Source organism: Seriola dumerili, unplaced genomic scaffold, assembly GCF_002260705.1.
Source record: "Seriola dumerili isolate Sdu_G_001 unplaced genomic scaffold, Sdu_1.0 BDQW01000110.1, whole genome shotgun sequence".
NCBI lineage: Eukaryota > Metazoa > Chordata > Actinopteri > Carangiformes > Carangidae > Seriola > Seriola dumerili.
In genome coordinates, this window is record NW_019174365.1 from 9269030 (window position 1) to 9291560 (window position 22531).

Genomic DNA, 22531 nt, shown 5'->3' on the forward strand with positions numbered 1-22531 from the left:
AATGAATAGACTGTGCAATACATTAAGTGAATTGACAATTTTCCAACCGAGATAAGATGAACAAACATCATTTGGGCATTTTCATATATCCATTCTTTTGGCTGTTACATGACACTGTCAGACAATGCTCTGTCCCAACATTGAAAATTAAACTGTGCCTTATTGTCAAAACTCCAAAGCAGTTAAACATGCAGCCTATGAACCAAATATGTAAATAGTTATATTTATTATAGTATTTATTACTGTATGTATTTCTCTGGTTTCCACGTTTCCATGTTTGTTATGGTGATGATGGATTGAAAATGTTCCTTTCTTTAGCACAATAAACCTTTGGCATGCAACTGTTAAAGTGTGAAACTTTAACGATTTTGTTTATATCATAACTGTTTAATCATCCTGTATTTCATCTGTAAACTCTAATCTGTCTTAACTTGCCTTGAATATATAGTATTTCTTACTGTATGTTTTTCTCTGGTTTCCAAAATGTTTGTTAATGGTGATGATGGATTGAAAATGTTCCTTTCTTAAGCACAACAAACCTGTTTCTATGGCATGCAACTGTTAAAATATAAAAACTTTGTGATGATTTTGTTTATTATGATAACAATTGTTAAATCAGCCTGTATACTACTTTGTATACTTTAATTTGTCTTAATTTGCTTTTGAACTGTATACAATAAATGTGTGCACATCTGTATACAATGATCAGAACAATGCCTTTTCGCAGAATATGAATTTACAAGTTTCCTTTATCTTGCTCTTTTGGGGGTGTCATGTTTTTCTACACTTGTACCTTTAGTTATTAAAGAAAAAAATCCACATTGCTTTTCGTTGACCGTATTCCATTATACAGATTTTCAACTTTTTGTCTCTAGGAGTACTTGGTGATATGACAATACATATTGTGAGACAATATAATTATATTATAATATTTGTCAATCATCAGACATTTCTATCGTCAATAATGAGGTAGCTATCCCTTTTATATTTCTTGGTGTATTACACCGTTGCAATGTTGCAAATTAATAAACAATGATTGGTTTATGAAATTTTGGATTTTATTTTTGCATTGATAAAGTTAAGTATCTTAATTAGTAAGACTTTAAATTACTTAATTTGCCGTAAAAATACACACCTGAGCATACCTGATGTTTTATCCATCAACAGTGTCTCAGTTGATCTTAATTTTATTGTCTATATCAGTACAAAATTACATATATCACAATAGAGGCTTTTATCCATACTGCCAAATCCTAGTCTGTATTTGCAGTATAAATATAATTATATTCTATTCTGAGCTGTCTTGATGGCAACTTAAAATCTATCTGCTGATGAAGACAGTGAAATGCAGTGGAAAACAGCTAATAAGCGTATCTTGTTAGGAGTTTTTTTTCAGTCAAAATTCTATTCTATTCTTTTCTGAGCTGTCTCCATGACAAATCAGTAAACTTTTTAGTTTCTTTGTATGACACCTTTCAAAGACAAGCATCTCAATGTCCCAAACATAAGACAATAATAATACATAAACAACTGGCTTTAAAAAGACTAAAGCAGACAATAAGGGGCACTTGAAAGCTCCAGAAAAAAAGTCAGAATCTTATATTTTCTGTGATATCTTCACAACAGCTGAGAAGACTCCATCCACTTGAGCAGATACGGTTGAAAGTTCAACAAAAAGAAGTAGTAAGGAGACCCTCAGTTAAGGTCTATTGCTATCAGTTATTCGTTAATAAATTTCAGGTTACGAAACCTGGCCAATCATATTTCGCTTTGTTCAGTCTTCGTCCAATAGCCTGCGAGTTTGTATGACTACATCAGAGAGCAACAAGAACTTTCCAAGATGGTGCTTGAAAGTACTATGGTCTGGTAAGAACAGAATGAAGTGCCTTTTTATGTGGTTGTTGATCTATTAACTGTTCATACGAAGGCATGGTTCATGTTTACTCGATTAGGTTGTTCATAGACCTGAATTTGGAGGAAATGCCGCTGTAACCGGGCTGATATAACTGACCGTTGACGGTTAGCCAGCTAACGCACTATCGACCGGCTGAGTCATTGTAGCTAAAGTTAGCACAGATTTCCTGTTTTTGTATTGAAGTGTCCGCATTCATGAATGTCGTTCTTTACAATTTAGTGTTTTGTATAGAAGTTATGAACCTCGATGATTTGATTGTTTACACCAGCGACGAATGTGGTGTCACCAATTGCTAACATTAGCGAATCGTGCTAATGCTGTTTTTTATACTGTAACTACAACTAGTTCACTAACTTCCCGGTGAAGAAAGCAGACTTTTTCCACAGTTAGCTGATGGCGAAGAGGAACTAAGATGTCATATTAATGTAAACTAGCTACAATGCCTAACAAGGTCGAGGTTGATATGGTAATGACATATTAATTGATCATGTTATCTGGTTAGCTCAGTGATGTGTCAGAGCCTCGTTAAAGTGATGTTTTCTCCTCAGTGTGGACAACAGTGAATACATGAGAAATGGAGACTTCTTACCGACGAGGCTACAGGCTCAGCAAGATGCTGTCAACATTGTTTGCCACTCCAAAACACGCAGTAACCCAGAAAACAACGTGGGCCTCATCACTATGGCAAAGTATGTTTTTCTCTCTTTAAACATAGAACAAGTCATAACACTTTGCATATGTGCATCTGATAGGCACCGATAAGAGTTTTCTCTTTATCTGTATAACTACTGTACATCAACAAGTAATAATAAGAGTTAAGTGTTGAATAATAACACTTAAAGTTACTCCGGCCTATTGATGTACAATTAGGGCTGCATTATTTTCATTATTGATTTAATCAGCCAATTACTTCATCAATTTAAAATTTAAACTACAAAATGCCAATGAAATTGTGAAAAATGCCTGTTATAATTTTCCACAGACCAAAGTGATATCTTCAGACATCTTATTTAGTCTCACCAGCATTCCAAAATCCAAAGATATTTCACATTTTTATTTAAAAAAGGCCAAAAATGTATTAATGATTTTCTGTCTTTTAAATCAGCTAATCATTGCAGTTCTGAATACATTGTCAGTTTTGATGTACATGATTGCTGATAATGGATAACTGTAGCTGTCTGTGCTACTTTCTTGCTGTCTTATGTTTTCATGTAGTAACTGTGAGGTCCTGACCACACTGACACCAGATACTGGCCGCATCCTTTCCAAACTCCATGCTGTCCAGCCCATAGGAAAGATAACCTTCTGCACGGGCATCAGAGTGGCTCATGTGTGTAACATGTTTCTGATTTTACTAGACTAGACCTAGTAATTATGTTATTTGTAAATGAAAACCTTCTGCCACACTAGATTTTGATTGCCACATTTTTGAATTATTTTCCTGTGTAGCTGGCCCTGAAGCACAGACAAGGAAAAAACCACAAGATGAGGATCATTGCCTTTGTTGGGAGTCCTGTGGAGGATAATGAAAAAGATGTGAGTATGAAGTCTTGTATCAGACTTTCTTCAAGAGAGAAATGTTGATTTCCTACTGATTATACATCATAGGTTTAACAAACTTCCCCACTGTCTACATCACTGTTAATATGTGTCTCTTTTTCTTAATCTCTAACTGCTTCTGTCCCAACCTGCCAATTCTACAGCTTGTGAAGTTGGCAAAGCGCTTGAAAAAAGAGAAAGTGAATGTGGATATCATCAACTTCGGAGAAGAGGTGGGGAATTCTTGATTCATCTTCCATGGTATTGCTCTGAGGCAGAGTAAATTAAAGTATAATATATTTTTTTCTTGTATTGTATTTTCTTGAAATACCATATTTTACACCCCTTACACCTGTTTATAAACAGAATTTTCAGTTGTCCTTATCCTCTTTCTCCAACTGTTTATTTAGGAGGTGAATACAGAAAAGCTGACCGCCTTTATAAATACTCTAAATGGAAAGGAGGGAACAGGTTCCCACCTTGTCACAGTCCCTCCAGGGCCCAGTCTGGCTGATGCACTGCTCTCCTCTCCTATCCTGGCTGGTGAAGGAGGCTCTATGATGGGTCTTGGTGCCAGTGACTTTGAGTTTGGTGTGGATCCTAGTGCTGATCCAGAGCTGGCCCTGGTAAGCAACATAAGGATGGGTTTCAAGGGCCCTATTAACTTATCATATATTTTAAGAGAAATTCAAGGGTTCTTCAAGCAAACATTTCTATTTGTTATGATGGCACCAAAACGGAAAACATGGCACTTACCACCTGATGATAATCAATGATTGTACAAAGGGAAAACTCAAATGCCTGTCCAGTACCCCATTCAAGCTTCTGACTATACTTCCCATACTGCCACATTTTGGTAAAATTGATCAGTTCTCAAGTACTTAGTGGCTTTGTCAGAACTCTAAAAAAGTATCTTTTTAGAGTAAGAAGTGGTGATGCCTTTTTCCTTAATTTCCTCGCTGAGTTGTCCTTATGTATTCCTTTAGGCCCTGCGTGTATCAATGGAGGAGCAGCGACAGAGGCAGGAGGAAGAGGCCCGCAGAGCTGCTGCTGCTTCTGCAGCTGAGGCTGGCATGCCCACACCCAGTGCAGACGGTAATTGGAGGATTAAAAAAATTTACCTTAAGAGATAGCACTTATAATAATACTTATCAGGATTTGATAGAATGATACATTTTTGGTCCTTTACTTTTGATTTGTTTTCCTCACAGAATCAGAAGAGGCCTTATTGAAGATGTCAGTATCTCAGCCTGAGAGTGATGCAGCAGTGCTTCCTGACTTCAGCAGCATGACAGAGGAGGAGCAGATAGCCTATGCCATGCAGATGTCTCTTGCTGGAGGAGGTGAGTTCCATTTGATTATTATACACATTAGGCTGCTGATATCACTTTCAGTCACTCTTATATTTGCTGGTATGTCTGTTAAGATAATAAGTCATAAGTTCTTTTAATGTATACTGTGAACAGAGTATGGAGAAATGGACACAGGGGCTGCCATGGACACTACAGAATCAGCCAAGGTGAGTCATTATATGATCTCTTAGATTAAACTGAAGCAATGGTTAAATTGCTGTTAGCTGGTCCTTGTGTATTCCCACTAGAGTTGTGGGTGCAAAGTGGGTGGAGTTATTTCTGGCGTCCAGGGTTCTGGGAGTAAAAATGTAGTTCACTCTCTGCATAGATATTGGTAAGTGACTGGTATGTGGAGGACTTTAAGGCTTGGATAGAGATGAAAGTCCTGTTCAAATCATACAAAAGTATTCAAGTAAATTGCTACTTCCAAACTTGAGTTTGGTATGAAATGTCCAATCACTGATCTTAGAATTTTGTGTGTCACTAACATAGATTTGAAGCAAAGATTACATGTTGTAGAATCCTAATAACACATTCAGCAGTGGAAATTAGTTGACTTTAAGATTCTCAATTTTAGATGGATAAGCTTTAAAGTGTAGTGTTTTGTTCCCAGTTGCACCAACAAGGGTTTTGATTTTGTTACAGCACATTATTATATTCAGAGCCTCTCTTATATCAAACTTATATTTATAAAACTGATGACCATAATCAAGACCTACAGGATTATTAAATTATCCAGGAGAGGCCAGTGTTTGCTTAGAAAAATTGAGGATACAATGAAAACTTTGAAATGATAAGTTACAGTGGACAAAAATACTTCAGCAGCTCCTCCCACTTTGCAGAACTTAGCATACAAGATAAGCAGACATAGTTTTAGGAGTCACACATGAAAATAAGTATGGATATCATATATATATACACACACACACACACACACAGACACACACACACACACACAGACACACACACACACACACAGACACACACACACACACACAGACACACACACACACACACAGACACACACACACACACACAGACACACACACACACACACACAGACACACACACATACATTTACCTTCACATGAAGCATGACTGAACATTGGATTCTTGGGATCTTAAAATATGTTAAATTAAGACTGGATCCATCCTAATTGATTGTATCCTATATTGTAATTGAATAGGAAGAAGATGACTATGATGTGATGCAAGACCCAGATTTCCTTCAGAGTGTCTTGGAGAACCTCCCTGGCGTTGACCCAAACAATGAGGCCATCCGCAACGCCATGGGCTCCCTGGCTTCCCAGACAGGAAACAAGCCAGATGGCAAAAAGGATGAAGAGAAGAAGAAATGAGGAACAGAAGAGAGGGGCAAAGACTTCAGACATTGACCAGAAAAAACAAACAATTGCAGACTAATGCAGGATTTCTTTAATATACAAAAAGATTGTTGATGCATTGTACTGCATGACAGCACTCTGACATTTAATACCATTCTTTTCTGTCAAGACACTCAAAAGCACCAACATACAAGAAATAAGACGCCTACAGCCCTGAATGAGTGTAAAATCTGACTTCCCAGCAACATGTATTTGATCTTATTGATATAATATGGGCCTATTCTCAAACTGCCTTGTGCAGTCTTTACCCTACATTTTCCCTCCATGGTATAATTACTGATTGATCCACCAGAAGGGAAGAAAAAATTGTGATGACAGGCTCTTAAACTAAACATCTAGCCACACTCCTGTCATGTTTTTGTGTTTTTTGCAATAAAATCTATATGTAAAAACATTGCCTTTTTGGTGTTTATGTTGCCCCCTGAGCCTCATATTGTTGACAGTGCTGTATGTAGACTGGGATAAGAAAAAAGGTGTGATCGATCAGTTCTATGCAGAGACGACGGTCCCGGTTTCAAGTGGTTTCACGCGATGTTTAAAAATAGTGTGTTGAGGACACTGATGAATGTTTTATGTCATTCCCAGTAGAAAATAAATATACGTGTCGTTTGCAGCATCCTCCGTGCATTTTTCCAGCGCTATCACAACCTGATAGGATGTTTCGGATCATGTGACGGGAAGCGCAGCATTTTCAGCTGAAAACGAGCTAGGATAGTCGGGAATCGCATATCCAGGTAAACAATCAAAATACATGCAATATTAAACGAAAATCCCCATCCCAGTCATTCTCTTCTGAGACATCGTCGACCCTACGATCACCGGGTTATTACCGCTGTGAAACCACACCTCAGCAAACCGCTCCGGTTGCTTTTTGATGGCGAGCGCTAGCTAGTTAGCTAAATGACCCCTCTGTCTTGGCTGGAGCTCAGCGGCCAGCTAGCCAGCCTCAGTCGGGGAGGAATATCGTTAGCTCAAAATAACCGAGGTCGCTGCTACGAAACGCCGTCCCGGTTCAGCTGTCTATTAAATGGTCACTACTTCAAGGCTTCTGCATGCACTAAAAGCTTTATTGTAGCAGCGTTTCCCATTCATAGCAAATTAGTGCTGAACCTGTTACCAGAGAAGGGTTTGGTTGCAGAACCGCCGACGCTAAAATGCTAGCTGGCTAATGTAAATGCTAGTGCAGGATCCGTGAAGCTTAGCCTGCTTCACCAATAACAAGTTAACCTGCTGCAGCTTGTCAGTTTGTGTCAAACGAAGGTGCACGCAAGAGTTTACATCGAAAATAGAAATGTTTTAACGACCATTTACGATTTTAACGTTTTGCATGTTGAGCTTTTGTAGTAGGTATTATGCTGGGTAATGGACAACAACCCAGGCATGTTCATGCTAGTGCATTTTGTTGCCTTGTGCTATTATGTCTCTGAATTTATGTTTTTGCAGGAGTTAATCCCGGTATGGGGGACATGAAGACCCCAGATTTTGATGACCTGTTGGCAGCATTTGACATTCCTGACATTGATGCCAAAGAGGCCATCCAGTCTGCCCCAGACGAGGCAGAGGGACCTCATGGAGCTGCAGGCGCACCCCTGGGAAAGTCGGACAGCGTGGTGGGTGTTGGGTCATCCTTGAGGCCGCCGAGCCCCTCAGACCCCCAGGCGGACACCTCAATTGTTAGTGTGATTGTAAAGAATAAAGTCCGCCTGGAGACCGTAGATGGAGGGGAGGGGGAGACAGACCAGGACCCTATTGATGTGATCACAGGGGTAGATGTGGGTCCTAGACTAGGTGCCTGTGCCCCTGGAATGGCTGAATCTGAAGCTCTCAACCACAACGGTTTTGGGGCATCTGGTGTCTCTACGCCCCTTCCCCTCAGCCAGGCCCAGTCTAATGGAGCGTCGTGGTCGATGAACACCCCTAAAGTGTCTTCAGAAGCAGCGGGTGCCGGTGCAAACAAGCCTCACAAGCAGGGTGGTAACATTTTCAACAGACTTAAACCGCTTGTGGCACAGGGGTCTGGAGATCCGGTGGGCCGGGCCAGGAAGATGCAGCTTCTACAGCAGCAACACCAGCAGCAGCAGGATACAGGCCAAGAGAGGGCAGATGGGGTAAAAGCATCATTACCTTCATCCTCCTCTCTATCAGCGGGGTCATCTCCTCTGGCTGCAGGTGGGCCCGTTGGACTAGCCGCGCCTTTCTTTCCACCTTCCAAGCCTCTGCTTCCAACTCCACCTTCTGCCCTCTCATCACACACACTGCACTCATCTCAGCCTTTTAACGGAGCTCCCAAAAGTGGCCCTGCTGGGTTTCAGCACCAGCAGATAGAGGAAGATGATTCTGACCCTGATTTGGGGAGTCCGCTGGTCATCCAGGAGAACCCAGACTCCCCGACTTGCACTCAACTGAGCCGACGTTACAAGTCTGACTCGGTCTCAACTCAGCCCACATCCTCTACTGCATCTCACCCTAAACCTGGGGACACTCCTTCAGGGGCATCTCTAACTTCCTCAACCCCCCAGTCTGGCTCAACAGAGAGTCCCCAGCTGGAGGACAGGCACCCAGAACATGTCATAGAAGAGAGAGACTCACCAGAGAGTCCTGAACCAGAGATGCCAAAATCAACTGCTCAAGTCGCCACTAAGAGATGCTCCAGCCCTGCTGTGGCCTCCACTCCACCTCCATCTGAACTGCGGGAGCCTAAAGAGGAGGAGGAGGAGATGGAGGTAGGGAATGGGATAGATAGGGTGGTTGATGGCAAAGCTGACAAGGGAGAAAATGTGAGAACAGGTGAGGAAAAGATGGAGGTGGATGATGGCAAGCCTAAACCTCCGTCCACTGATGGAGGAGAAACAGGCGTTGCTGCACCTGCTGCTTCTGGAGCTCCATCCCGACCCCTCAAAGTCAGAATAAAAACAATTAAAACCTCCACAGGTGGAATCACCAGAACTGTCACAAGGGTAGCGCCTAAAGGTGGTGCTGCAGGGAAAGGTTTGGACCCTAAAGCTCAAACTGGGGAGCGTAAGGTGTTAGGAAACAAGGCCCAAAAACTTGAAGCTTCCCCAGGACACATGACAACAACATCCCAGAAAGTAAGTGCTCTCAATGCTCTGCCCGTGTCTACACTTGCAGCCAGCAGTGTCATGCTAGCTGCCGCCACAAAGGTCCAAAACAAAATGGCTGCATCTGACAAGGCCAAGGTTTCCGCCACTGCTGTTAGCATCACTAAATCTGCTGCCCTGCCTGTAACTCCAGCTGTGGCCTCCTCTCCCAAGTTCTCAGTTGCTGCTGGTGGGATCAGTGTACGTACAGCCACTAATAAGACGGCTAACGGAGGCAGTGGCACCATCATCGGCGGCACTCTCCAGTCAAACAAACCTGCCTCCATCGTCAACAGCACAGGTGCCGTCATCTCCCGCAGTCAGTCGAGCCTGGTGGAGGCTTTTAACAAAATTCTGAACAGTAAGAACCTTTTGCCGAGCTACAAGCCCGACCTCTCAGCTCCTCCACCACCTGAGTGGGGTCTCCCGCTCCCTGCCACAGGGTACCGCTGCCTGGAGTGCGGAGATGCTTTTGCCCTGGAGCGCAGCTTGGCCCGACACTATGACCGACGATCACTCCGCATCGAGGTGACCTGCAACCATTGCGCTAAGAGACTGGCCTTCTTCAATAAGTGCAGCCTGCTGCTGCATGCCAGGGAGCATAAGGAGCGTGGGCTGGTCATGCAGTGCTCGCACCTGGTCATGAGGCCAGTCACCGTGGAGCAGATGATTGGCCAGCAGGACATAACACCCATTGGTGGTAAGTAGGGCTGCAACTAACGATTGTTTTAATTATTAGTTAATTTGTTGTTTACTTTTACGATTAATTGTTCAGTCATAAAGTGCCCATCACAATCTCCCATAGCCCAATGTGACGTCATCAAAGTCTCTTGTTTTGTCCAAATCAAAGTCCAAAACGCCAAAGAAATTCAATTTACAATTATATAAAACAGAAAAAAAGCATAAAACTTTCACATTTCGAGAAGTAGGAAACAGCAGATATGGAAGGAATTGATCATCAAAATTGTTGATGATTAATTTTCCGTCCATTAACTAATCCTTCTGTATGAAGAGTGTTTGATGCTTTTGGAGTCAACATTCAGTTATGTTGTTGACATGCTAGGACTGCAATCTCTCTGTTATTTTCTTGGAACAGTTGATTTATTGGTTGATCTATAAAATGTCAGAAAACAGTGAAAAGATTCCAGATTGCTTGTTTCGGCCAATCATCAATCAAAAACCCAAAGATATTCAATATATTAATTAAATTCAATTTATTATTATAGAATAGGCAAATATTAAAAAATGAGAAGCAGGAATCAGTTTTTGGCATTTATGCTTAAAAAAATGACACGATGAATAAGTTATCAAAATCTACGTCATAAATTTTTATTTTCCTAGAGAGTCAAGAAAGAACCACAAAAATACGTCATTCTGATTATATTCATGAAAAAAAACAAAAAAACATTCGTGATTCATCTCCATTGACCATTTCCCATTTGTCTCTTCTGATTTCCACCTTTTGGCTGACCAGGCCTGCTCTCCTCTTCGTCCTCCTCTCCTCCAGTCTCCTCTCCTTCTACCACACCTGGAGGCCCCGCCCTCTCCGCCAACTCCAGCCCATTGAAGGATGCTACATCTCCAGCAGCATCTCAGCCTCGGCCGGTCCGCCGTGCACCTCAGGGCCCCCAAGCACTGATGCCTCTGCCCTGCAAGAAGGCCGAGGGGTTGCAGTACAACAACTTCAAATGTCCGGAGTGCCAAACACAATTCTCTGGCAAGGCTGAGCTGGTCACGCACTTCCAGCAGATCAGAGCTGCTCCCAACTCTGTGAGTCTTGGTGGTGAGAGCACAATATATTTCATGCTGGTTTCCATCGGTGGTCACTGATTGTTGCGTTTTATTTTCCTTTCTTTCTGCCTCAGACATGTACGCAGTGCTCACCTCCCATGATGCTGCCAAACTCGTGTGCTGTGTCCGCCCACCAGAGGATCCATAAACACAGAGCGCCCCATGTCTGTCCCGAGTGTGGTGGGATCGCACGGCAGGCCAGCTTCCAGACCCACCTGGAGGAGGCCTGTCTGCACTTTGCCAGGCGCATTGGCTACAGGTGTGTAGACACTTTTCAAAACCGTTGTTATCATTTCACATGACGACTACAGTATCCAGTTGCTAAAAGGTCCCATAACTTGGCCTCCGCTTATGTCTAAACTTCAGTTTCATACCTGATTGACTTATTGTCTAGGTGTATAATGTACAATGACGCCACCACTAGTACCACAACCAGTGATTGTTTTCATGATTGATTGATTAGCTGATTATTTGTTTGGTCTGTAGAACATCAGAAAATGTTGAAAACAGCCCGTCACAATTTTCAAAAGCCCAAGTTGATGATGTATTCCAATTGTTTGTTTTGTCCAGCAAACAGTGGAGAACCTAGTAATATTACATTTACTCTCATAGACAGTTAATAAAACCAGCAAATATTCACATTTGAGAAGCTGAAACCCTTTGATTACTTTTGTGTCTGTCTATTTTGTACTTTTGTGTCAATATATTACATTATATGCATCTACGTATATGTGATTATGTGGTCTGCATTGGAGGTTTTAAGGTGAACACGTATCTGAACATGAATTCAATTTCAGTTCAAGAAAATAATGGAGGTTTAACACATCACATTCTGCTTTATCAAGGTGCTCGAGTTGCCAGGTCGTGTTCGGAGGTTTGAACTCCATCAAGTCCCACATTCAGACTGCTCACTGCGAGGTCTTCCACAAGTGCCCCAGCTGCCCTATGGCCTTCAAGTCCTCCCCCAGCGCCCAGAGTCACATCAGCACCCAGCACCCAACGCTCACTGGAGGACAGGCCAAGTACGTGTGCTGCTTCTATCAAAACATACTTGGGACATTTTCGACCCACGTGCAGACAAATATTCTCAGACGATGTTGGAAAATTACAGTCACGTTTTGGAAACAGATCCCTGAGATATAAATCCCTGGTCTGTATTTTTCTTCTTTTGCAGAATGATCTACAAGTGTGTGATGTGTGATACGGTTTTTACCCAAAAACCCTTGCTGTACATGCACTTCGACACTCATTTAGCCAAGCAAAAAGTGCATGTGTTCAAGTGTCCTGACTGCACTAAGCTCTACGCCCAGAAAGGTTCAATGATGGAGCATATTAAGGTGTGTTTTTTGCAGAGTAAATAATCAGATATTAAATATTTTAGTTATGAAAATATGATACAAGATGATATCTTGTCATTCATAAATGAGCCTTTTGCCTTTATGTGTTGCCCATTCATTGCTTTCTACAGTGACTGTGGTGTCAACTAAGGCATATAGCAATTCTTGGATCGGCCTTAGCAGGGTTCCTCTCTGGTGACCTTGTCTTAAGTTCTATACCAAGTACAGCAGTTATTTTAGAAATGGATATGAGTTTTTGTGAACCAGTTGTTGTAATTGGTATTTTTTAGAGGTTAATGAATTCACTTGCTCTGTATGCCTTTCTGTTCTCTCACACTTTTCCTGCCGCCCACCTCAGACCGCTCACAGAGGCCCATCAGCCAAACAGGAGTCTCAGTCCGATGCCTCTAACCCTGCCTCATCTCCGGCCAACACATCCGGTCCCTCCGGCCTCAAATCAAAGTCCTCTGGAAAACCTGACAACTCCGACGGAGAGGACTGGGGGCGGGAACAGGAGGAGGAAGAGGAGGAGGAAGAGGACGACGATGACGACGGAGATGAGGACTACGAGGCTCCAGGGGGTCACTCGACCTCTGCAGGGGGCAGCAGTCATCCCAGCGCTCCGACTGAGTGGACCTGCCCCCAGTGTCAGACCACCTTCACTGACAACGAAGACTATCTGAGTCATGTGAAGATGGAGCACGGCAAGGTGGGACATTACTATTATTTATTTTAATCTTACTGTATTGAGTCCAGTGATTACAGTTCGGGAGGGCACTGAGGTTTTTAACATTTCAGCGCACAAAATTTGAACTGTTTAACCAGCTACTTGTATTCTGTGGATGGAAAGTGACCTCTGATAGTTCATTGTAAAACAGGAAAAGAACTATCCATATGTGGAGGTGGTGGTTGTTAATTTCCTCTCTGTACTGTAGCGCATTTGACTGAGATTGAATGTCTTTTTATCTTATCTCCGTCTGTCTCCCTGTGTGTGTTTGTGTTACCCACTATAAAGTTCCCTTGTCGTATTTGTGGAGGCACGTTCAGCACGTCTTCCAGCCTGAGACGTCATGAGCGCGTCATTCATGAGGGCAACAAAAGAGTCTTCCATTGCCAGTGAGTCACTTAAGCTTTCATCAAATACATGTTTTGTCAGACACAAATTGACCCAACACTATTATGTTATGGATTCATTATTTGCTAAAAGGTGGTTTTCAATGGTTGATTTACTATTTAGGTATATTAATTACTATTTTAATCCTAATTCTAGAGTTAGACAGATAAATCAACCCCGCCGATATATCATATATTAGCCTATTGCAGATATATCGATATCATGTACATATCAGTCTGTAAGTAATGAGAAATTGCAGTACAGAAATACTAAAGTAATCTAAGGGATCTGTATCGTATGTTTAAAAAAAAATACTATTGGCCTAAATATCAATATCAGGAACTCAAAAAAAAAAGTATCAGTCAGGCTGTATTAATTAGGCCTAGAATTTGTTCAGTCTGGCTTAATCTCAGTGCTGGATGAAGTAATTCAACTCTGCGTAATTTATTTTTCAGATACTGCACAGAAGGCAAACGCACCTTTGGCAGCCGGTTCTTATTGGACAAGCATATTCGGCTTCATCACAGAACCACGGATGGACAGGTGAGTCGAGACAGCGTTACGGACTTCTCCCTGTTCCTGGGCATAAACAGGCTCTTGTCTCAGTTGTAGTCTGAAGCTGTGTCACATTTCCTCACTAAACGCTAATTATAAACAAGTTTTCTTCATGTAGTGTTAACAATGGAAAAGCTGTCAAATGCTTGTCACTGCACGTATTGCATCATTTCCTGTTAATATTGAAGAGCAAAAACAGCATACTATAATGCATATGTAAGGTCGTACATACTATATACATTTAGTATGTGAAAATGATGCAGTTTGTTTGTTTGTATGTTGTTGGATGTGTAAATTATGCAAGTTGTATATTGTCTTTGTTATTAATTATGTACAGGAGGGAATTGAGACACAGCAGTAGTGATTGGCAAGATGTAAATTTCTCTTCTGCCTTTTGCTTGCCTTGTATGTCAATACCGCAGATGTTAATTCTGTTTCTCCTTTCTTGTGTCCTCAGGGACCACCCATGACTAGGAAGCGTGCAGCCACAGGGGGAGAAGGTCCAGGTAGCTCCTCAGAACAAGACGGTGAGGGTGCGCCTCCTGGAGCCAGGGCAGGAGATGAAGAAGAAAACGCCACAGAGGACGGCGAGGACGGCGGTGGGCCCGCAAAGAGAACCAGGGCGTGCGTGGCATCAACATCGCTGACACCCAGCGAGTTAGAGGAGGAAGACAACATTTTCCGTTGCGTCCCCTGTGGCTTCTCCACCGAGGACGGGGCGGAGTTTCAGCGCCACATCCCCCAACATCGGGCCGACACAGCCTCCTTCCAGTGCCTGCAGTGTGGCGTCTGCTTCGCATCAGCCGGCTCTCTCAGCAGGCACCGCTTCATCACTCACCGCGTGCGGGACACCCAGAGTGACGCGGAACGGGGCACCCCGCGCGCTCACGGCTCTCCGGACGGCTCTCCCGCTGCCTCCCCTCAGGCGCTGGGTGAGGACGGAGACGGGAATCTGAGCTGCAAGGTGTGTGGCCGACGTTTCGACAAGGCCACGGACCTCAACACCCACTTCAGGACCCACGGCATGGCCTTCCTCACCGCACACAAGACAGACAAGCCCCAGTAGAGGCGGGGCGGGGTGCTCTGAAACTGACAGATCTTCTACAACGAGGAGGCGAGGGTCATGCCCGAGGTGGTAGAATATGAATGTTGATCCTGAGATAAAAATAGAGCTGCTTCCTGTGCAGTCTTTTTTTTAAGCTACCGTAAACAGTTTTAATCTACGGCACCTCTTCTGTGCGATTGTAACTGCATGTTTGATCATGTTACTGGTCACTTATCTGAACGCACCTGTGATCGTGGAACGGCTCTCAACCCCCCCCCCCCCAGTAAAACAGTTCTATATCAGCCATACTGTATCTAATTACGTCTTGTCCTTCCATTTCCATCACTCTCACTCTGAGTGTAGCCACCTGCCTGTTTCCTCATGTAACACATACTTTAGTACATACACCTCCCACTGTACTCCTGATAGCTGTAGTGCCCATATTTTTGTACTTCATATTGTTCATGATATTCATTTTTGTTTGCTTCAAGTCCACACCCGTTTTTCTGGCATTAGGCCACTTTCAACAGCTCCAGAGGCTGGTGCACAACCGATCTGAAGCAAAGATCTGACGACATCTGAAACATGACAGGAGCGTTTGGAGAATTTGACACTGATTTTTATGTTGCTATAATATTTATTTATATGAAACACATTATGACTCTTGGTATTTGTGTGAGTCGGTCGCGTCAAATCTTGCTAGACATAGTGCGATTTACGTGCAACAGAAACATGAGATGCAAATCTTGGAAAGCATCTCATTAGGAGACGAGGTTACCAGAGGTCTGTAACCTGTGTAGTGTGAATAATGTGTGATGTTAATTGTAATGCTAGAAGAAGAGAGGTCAGGCTTCCTGCCAGTAGTATATGTGTACGAGTTTTGCCATGTAAATACATATAATTACACTAAAAGAAAGCGTTCTGGTTTTAGTAACTTGTTATGATAATGTGAATACGTATAGTATTTGTACTTGTACTGTTCCCTTTTTTTTCCAAAACAATTTGAAGTTTAAAAGAAAAAAAAAGAATCCCCCCCACCCCCAGAGGTAGCTATACATTGTAATTACAAAGCAGAGGGAGAGTGTGGGGGTCGTGTTGTCTTAATGTGTATGAATACAAATGTTTATCTCTTTGAGATGGTTCTTTTTTATCTACAGAATCAGTGCTTGCTGTACTCACATTTCTTTTGTATGTTTCAAAAACCGCCTTCATGGTCACGTGATGGAGGCCTACGAGTGGATTTTTTTTGTTTGTATCTTTTATATGTCATGCTATCATATTTATATAGCTCAATAGTGGAAATTTCATGTCATTTTCTTTTTCCATGGTTGTGGTCTGCTTGCTGAAATGCCATACACTTTTGTGCTGTTTCGAAATAAATGTGTAAAAGAGAGGATTGACTCGGTTTCTCTGCAGAGCTGAGGGTCACATTCAGAGCGATGTCTGCAGCTTCTTTCTGTTAACAAATAGGACAGTTTTCAGGTCTGTTCATATGACATTCACTTGTAATTCATATTATTGACAAGACTAAGCCACAAAGTACAGCTGAGGCTGATTTTTTTTTTTTGCAGGTCATAAACCGTATTGGACAATTAAAAGTTTGACCTGATGGTGGGGCTAGAGGAAAAGTTAATGGACCACCAAAGTTATGATGATTCATATCTGGTGCCAATCCAGGTTGTAGCTGTTGAGATATTTGTTTTTCTGGGTAAGATATAAACTTTGACCTGCTGGTGGCGCTGGAGGAAAAGCATTCATCCTCTGGGGACCATTAATGTCTGTACTAACTTTCATAGCAGTCCATCCAAGGGTTGTTGACCAATGTAGTGGATTTTTCTGCAGAATAAATCTACATGCTCCAAAAACATGAGTCACATCCGTTTACACAGTTTACTCTGTATGACAGTTCTTTCCTCTTTAACATGGATTCATTTTACCACTAAGTGGGTTTTTCACAGCTCCAGCCCAGTCTTGCCCTCAGTGGCCTCCTGACATGAGATCTGGAGCTCAGACGGAGTGGGAGGATGGTGGACTTCAATCATCAGCTCGTAGATCAGTGTTCCCAGCAGCGCTCCGACACAGGGAGCCACTATAGGAACCCACCACCAGCCTCCTCCAGCCCTGCAGACAGTAGGGTAACGTTCAACCTGGGTTTTCCCATTGTAGTCATTAATGCGGAGCAACACTTTTTACTAAGTGGACATAAGTAAAAAGGCTGAAACTACTAACTTGAAAACATCCGCTCCCCAGCCGGCGATGTACGTAAACAAGCGAGGCCCAAAATCCCTGGCTGGGTTGAGGGCGTAGCCACTGTTTGAGCCCATCGAGATGCCAATAACCAGCACAACTGCTCCCACCAGGACAGGCTGAAGACCATCAGGGAGGGAGCTGTTCCTCTGGTCCCCGAGAGCCAGGACACACAGCAGCAATGCGGCTGTTCCTATCACCTGGTGTAACATGGGAATATGTTGTATGTTATCACCATGGTTGTTCCCAGACGAGAGGCCAACAGATAAATCCAAGTTAAAAGAAGTACCTTTAACTGTTTCAGCAGCTGTAGAGATTTCATACAAGTGGAACATGAATTATGAAAAAGCAGTAGCGTCTCTGTATAAGTTCAAGAGACTATTGAGAAATGTAGAACACGCTTATGTTTCACCCTCGTGTGAGTAACAGGCCTTTAAACTCACAAAAAAAAAGGGAGTGACAGTATCTGACCTGGTCTACGACACCGCCCCACACACTGAGGTAGTCGGCTGGGTAGGTGGAGAATATGCCTGCTGTAGCGGTGGGACCCGACACCGTCAGCTCACCTCCACTGTATGCGTGGATGGCATCTGTAGACATCAAAAAAAAAAAAAGAAAAACATGCGAACCACATCATTCCACTGTCTGACGTGTTGCTTCATTATGATGAAGATGGGCACTGTTGTTTATTTCAATCTCACATACACAGTCCTCCTGCCAGAAATACCAGCTGGAGCACCAAATGTGTAATAATTCACAGATGAAAATAGTCCCCAAACAAATGCATCAATGAATCCAATTTAAGTAACATTTGCTAATAATATACAGAGCCAGCTATTTTGGAAATTATTTAACCTTTTTTTCCTTTTGAAACATAAAACTACATCTACGGTGTTTTTCTTCAGTAGGAATGAATATGTTTGGACTGAATGCCACAGACAGGGTTATTGAGAGGCTGTTGGTTTTGGTCTTCTCAGTCATTTGTTGACAATTAGAGAAATAGCACAAGTCTTGTCCTTGAATACAAATAGTCTCCTTGTACCCATAGAAAATGTTTTGTGTTTCTAGTGTCCTATGGTGTGATTGTGATTGCAGTGAAGAAAAAACTCACCGTAGTACTGCAGACCAACAGTTGCTGCAGCCAAAAAGGCTCCAAGCACTTGGAAGAAGATGTAGAAAGGCAGCTTCAGCCATGGATGTCTGCCCAAAACACACAAGCTCAGAGAAACAGCAGGGTTCAGATGGGCACCTTGTTGAAAAGGAAATAATCAAGAGTTCAGGTCTGACATGAAACATAACTTAAAAATATTTTTTTTTGTCTCATGAAATAAACATATTATTATTTTACAAGAATTTCTCATGTTGTGCACAAGCAGCTGAATTTCTCCATTTGGTGCGTCACTTTACAACATAGGGGCTGTAGAAAAAATATTAGGGGTGGAGAAGGATTCAGAAAACGGGTGCGAGTTTGGTCATTTTCCTTTTGGCTGAAAGTAGGGTGGTCTTGACTTTTTAGTGAGAGCAGGAGTAGGTCGTATTTTTTTTCCATGTCCTAAATCTATATTTTTAAGTCTTCCTTTGCAATATAGTTTATAGTTGCACATTACTTGCACCATGTACCATGGTTCACAAATGTGGACTTTGCCATATGCAGAGGACAGCAGTTCTGCCTCTGTATCAGTTCTTCTTTCTTTTTCTTTGTACATTGTTGGCGCACATTAGAAGTTCCTTTAAAACAGTTCTCCACTGGTTTAGCATTGCACTCCTGAACAGCTAAAAGATCAAAATTGATGCAGCTTTCATTCCAAGGATACCTTTTCTTTGAAAAACCTACATTACCCACAATGCAACTCAGCCACTGATCTTCAATTTAAGATTCAGGTGTGTGATGTTAGTAGCAGCTAATGTAGCCTTGAGCTGCTAGCCTCAAGCTGAGAGGAGAAGAGGTCTGCTAAGCTCACTTCTTTCAAACTCTGCACCCCCAGATTTTTTTTTTTACAGGTTTCAAACTTGTAGTCTTCAAACCAAAATAACATTTATCACATTTCACTCAGCTCCCTTTTTTTTTAAAATATATATGCAGCAGGACTCTACACCTGTAAATAAATCAGTGGAGTTCCCCTTTTAAGATATTATGGTTTACATTGGGATTCAAAGAAAACATTAAAACCCTGGGGAGGGAAACAGAACTGTTCTACAGTCCCTTACCTGAGACTCCACGAGACACAAAGACCCCAAATGTTACTCCCAGAGCAAAACCCAGATTGATTGACAGGTACTGTCCCTTCTTATCCCGAGTTGTGGTCACCTGGGCAACGGAGCCACATCCAAACAGCTGCAATTGCATGAGATGATGAGTTGTCTTAACAGAATATAATACTGTATACTGTGTGCAATAACCATACTGATCCAGATATCTGAATCCACAGGACTCTACGGTGCATTTAAAAACTGATAATACCTGTGAGATTTACTGATTTAGTCACTGAAATAATAATGAAAAAAAGATGTTTATATCTTCACTATACAGTTAACACAGAATCTTGTGACACAGGTAAACAACAACACAGTGCTGCCCTGGTGTCATCTCCATTTTTATGAACTTAAATTCTAAGGAAACTGCTTTATGATTTCTGTTGTAAATGTTGATTGCCCTGGTGAAACAGTCATTACATAGACACCAACGATTAAACAAAACCACCCAAACCTCACCAGCAGAGACAAACAAACATCACTGTCCATCCTGAAATCAACGATGAGGGTTTTCTGCATCGCCCTCGCTCTTTTATCTTCCCCCTTTACCTCACCCATCCTCCCCCTCACTTACTGTCACACTCTCTTTCATTCTGTTTTCCTTTAAGGCCAAAGTCCTTGGTTATCTATTGTGAAGACTCACTAGCTGCTTCAAAGCAAGAGTAAGCATGTGATAGTTTTAGGAAACTGTTATATACATGATGTCGAGTTTACTGATAAAGTGAGACTTTGGATGAATTGGCAAAGTTCAAGTTAAATTTTACAGCTTATTAAATGAAATGAAATGCAAAAGCCTGCATTTGCTGGAAAAGACAAAGATGAAAAGGAATCGTCTTTTCTAAATTGACTTTAGAGGGTGAATTCTTTGCTGTACTCTGGCAAATTTACACATTTAGTTAACCTCTCTTACCTTAACCTCGTGCAACTAAAAAACTTAAAAAAAAACAAAACACTCACAATCAGGATGTAGACTCCAAGGCATTCAGCCATGCACTCCCTGATCAGCTGGTTTCTGATCTGACACTTCTTCAGCAGCCTCTCCATCCCTGAGGTTTCCTCTGCACCGTCCGGCCACAGGTGAGCTTTCAGAGCTGGGACTCTGTCATCAGGTGGATCCGAACCGCACAACACTGCAGCCACTGCCTCACTGAGCAGAGTTTGCCCTTTCATACTGGAGCCGTGGTCTACGTCACACACTTTATGGCACGGCTGAGGCGGTGGTGTGTGTGCAGGTAAGAGAGGAGAGTATTTCACTCTGTTGGACATCTTTTTATTTTATTTTTTAAATCTAAATCACAGCAAGCATGATTACAAAATACTTCATCACACACAAACTGGACTCTAGCAAAGAGGCTTGATAACACTCACTTGGTAGTTTAGCTCTCATCCCACCTGGTTGGAATTGGCTCTGATTGCTCCTCTCATTTGATTGGTCACCACATCACTTCTTCTCTAAATGCAAACAGGATCTGATGCCACTCTTCAGGTCAGCATTCTTCATTTAAATCTAAAAAAGTGTGTCCCAAAAATTAAGCAGAATATTTCTTGTTTCACAGCACCGCAAATTATTTCAGTATATTTATAACGACTTGTCCTTTGTGTCATATTGTGTCTGTTTAATTGACCACAACACAATAAAGATGATAAAAAACAGCAATAAGCACATAAGAGCGCTTTTGCTGTAGATTTCAGGTTTATTGTATGATGTATTTAAATGTGCTGGCCTGGTCTGGTGCAGTGGTGCATTTTACTGCCAATTCAGTTCAGATTATACGAGTCCAAAAAAACTGTTACCACATTACAAATCACTGTAAGAGATAAAAATAAATGCCAGGAGATTATCATACTGTAATATTAATAAAATGAATGCATTGGATTGTGTAATAATGGAAAAGCAAAGTGTAGTGTAATAAAGTAAATTTACAACAGGTATTTCATCTCTATTCTATTGTCTTAAATCATTTCCAGTGTAAAATAAGTTTAGAAAATGTTACAAAACCCTCCTGACTTCAAAAGGGGATAAATATATTAGAAGTGCTGACATAATTTTTACGTGGTCTGTAAGCTGGAAGCACTTTTTTTAAATTCCTGGTGCAGAGAAATCAACAAAAGTGTACACCAAAACACAGACCAATATTACTGGCTGTGATATCTAATGCAGATCGTGGGTGAGTAGCAGAGTGTTGTGCCAAGTGAGGGTTGGCAAAAGTCAGCTGAGAGCTGGACTTGAATCCAGGTATCCGTGTGCTAAAAAAAATTCAAACGGTTCAGAGAAAAATTTTGGAAGTAATTTGCTTCTAAGAATTAATGCTTTTTAATCTGAATTTTTCTGTATGTTGAACAACAGTCACTCATGTTCACATTTACCTTTCTGCACATCATAGACTTGAAATGAAGGAAGGTGCTGAAATGTTCTTTATCTTATTTCTCATTGGACCTTTTGGAAACAGCTCCCCCACCCATTCAGACAGAGAAAGGGGATGATGTTTAAACGGCAGAGAATATTAATTGAAACCTTTTAAAAATGAATACTCACATTAAAGGGAATTCATGATTATAAGAGCTTTATGTCTCAGAGAGGAACACAAACTTGTAAGTAGCTGAGGGAGAACACCAGAGTTAGCACCATGCCATTTCATTTCTCCATGTTTATTAAAATGGTTTGCAAGGATGGTGCTCTCTAGAATGTCAGGGATGAAGCCGGTTTTTAGAGGAAAAATCAGGGCGGTGATATCTCCACTCCCCTCTTTCTCATATTTCACACATGAAAGAGCTCCTTGAATTTTTACATTTTAATTGAACATGAATTATCATACTTTGTCTATCAGAGACATCTCTGTTTAAACACAAGGAAACCACTATCCTGACCAATGTCACAGTAA

General features: G+C 41.8%; 3 protein-coding genes across 5 annotated transcripts; 2 read left to right on the forward strand and 1 right to left on the reverse strand.

Annotated features, from left to right (window-relative positions):
• Positions 1-1840: 1840 nt before the first annotated feature.
• On the forward strand, positions 1841-6603 carry LOC111223275 (26S proteasome non-ATPase regulatory subunit 4). The gene is made up of 10 exons (XM_022747363.1): positions 1841-1866; positions 2464-2604; positions 3131-3245; positions 3365-3451; positions 3619-3687; positions 3865-4080; positions 4441-4549; positions 4666-4797; positions 4921-4973; positions 5994-6603. Exons 1-10 carry the CDS (start codon positions 1841-1843, stop codon positions 6162-6164), a joined length of 1119 nt encoding a protein of 372 aa, XP_022603084.1. The 3' UTR covers positions 6165-6603.
• A 312-nt stretch (positions 6604-6915) lies between these two features.
• LOC111223542 (zinc finger protein 687b-like) lies at positions 6916-15318 on the forward strand. 3 transcript variants are annotated; one of them, XM_022747733.1, is made up of 10 exons: positions 6916-6943; positions 7653-10007; positions 10782-11077; positions 11173-11357; positions 11944-12120; positions 12273-12435; positions 12794-13144; positions 13451-13551; positions 14005-14092; positions 14562-15318. In XM_022747733.1, the coding sequence occupies exons 2-10, from the start codon at positions 7667-7669 to the stop codon at positions 15168-15170; spliced, it is 4311 nt and encodes a 1436-aa protein (XP_022603454.1). In that variant the 5' UTR covers positions 6916-6943; positions 7653-7666; the 3' UTR covers positions 15171-15318. The 3 variants fall into 3 exon arrangements, with proteins under 3 accessions (XP_022603454.1, XP_022603456.1, XP_022603455.1); XM_022747735.1 differs by having other exon boundaries at positions 10815-11077; XM_022747734.1 differs by lacking the exon at positions 6916-6943 and adding an exon at positions 7216-7239.
• A 144-nt stretch (positions 15319-15462) lies between these two features.
• On the reverse strand, positions 15463-20779 carry LOC111223544 (aquaporin-3-like). Its single transcript, XM_022747737.1, has 6 exons — positions 20607-20779; positions 19605-19731; positions 18508-18645; positions 17868-17986; positions 17379-17596; positions 15463-17270 (listed from the first exon to the last, which is right to left on the reverse strand). The coding sequence occupies exons 1-6, from the start codon at positions 20691-20693 to the stop codon at positions 17102-17104; spliced, it is 858 nt and encodes a 285-aa protein (XP_022603458.1). The 5' UTR covers positions 20694-20779; the 3' UTR covers positions 15463-17101.
• Between the last annotated feature and the right edge of the window lie 1752 nt (positions 20780-22531).

Coding starts and splice junctions, on each gene's coding strand:
- LOC111223544 (XM_022747737.1), bottom strand. CDS start 20,693: ATGGAGAGGCTGCTGAAGAAGTGTCAGATCAGAAACCAGCTGATCAGG. Junction 19,732..20,606: donor TTGGAGTCTACATCCTGATT/GTGAGTGTTTTG, acceptor ATGCAATTGCAG/CTGTTTGGATGTGGCTCCGT. Junction 17,597..17,867: donor GGGGCGGTGTCGTAGACCAG/GTCAGATACTGT, acceptor ATGTTACACCAG/GTGATAGGAACAGCCGCATT.
- LOC111223542 (XM_022747733.1), top strand. CDS start 7,667: ATGGGGGACATGAAGACCCCAGATTTTGATGACCTGTTGGCAGCATTT. Junction 11,078..11,172: donor TCAGAGCTGCTCCCAACTCT/GTGAGTCTTGGT, acceptor TTTCTGCCTCAG/ACATGTACGCAGTGCTCACC. Junction 12,436..12,793: donor CAATGATGGAGCATATTAAG/GTGTGTTTTTTG, acceptor CGCCCACCTCAG/ACCGCTCACAGAGGCCCATC.
- LOC111223275 (XM_022747363.1), top strand. CDS start 1,841: ATGGTGCTTGAAAGTACTATGGTCTG. Junction 3,246..3,364: donor CGGGCATCAGAGTGGCTCAT/GTGTGTAACATG, acceptor TTTCCTGTGTAG/CTGGCCCTGAAGCACAGACA. Junction 3,688..3,864: donor TCATCAACTTCGGAGAAGAG/GTGGGGAATTCT, acceptor CTGTTTATTTAG/GAGGTGAATACAGAAAAGCT.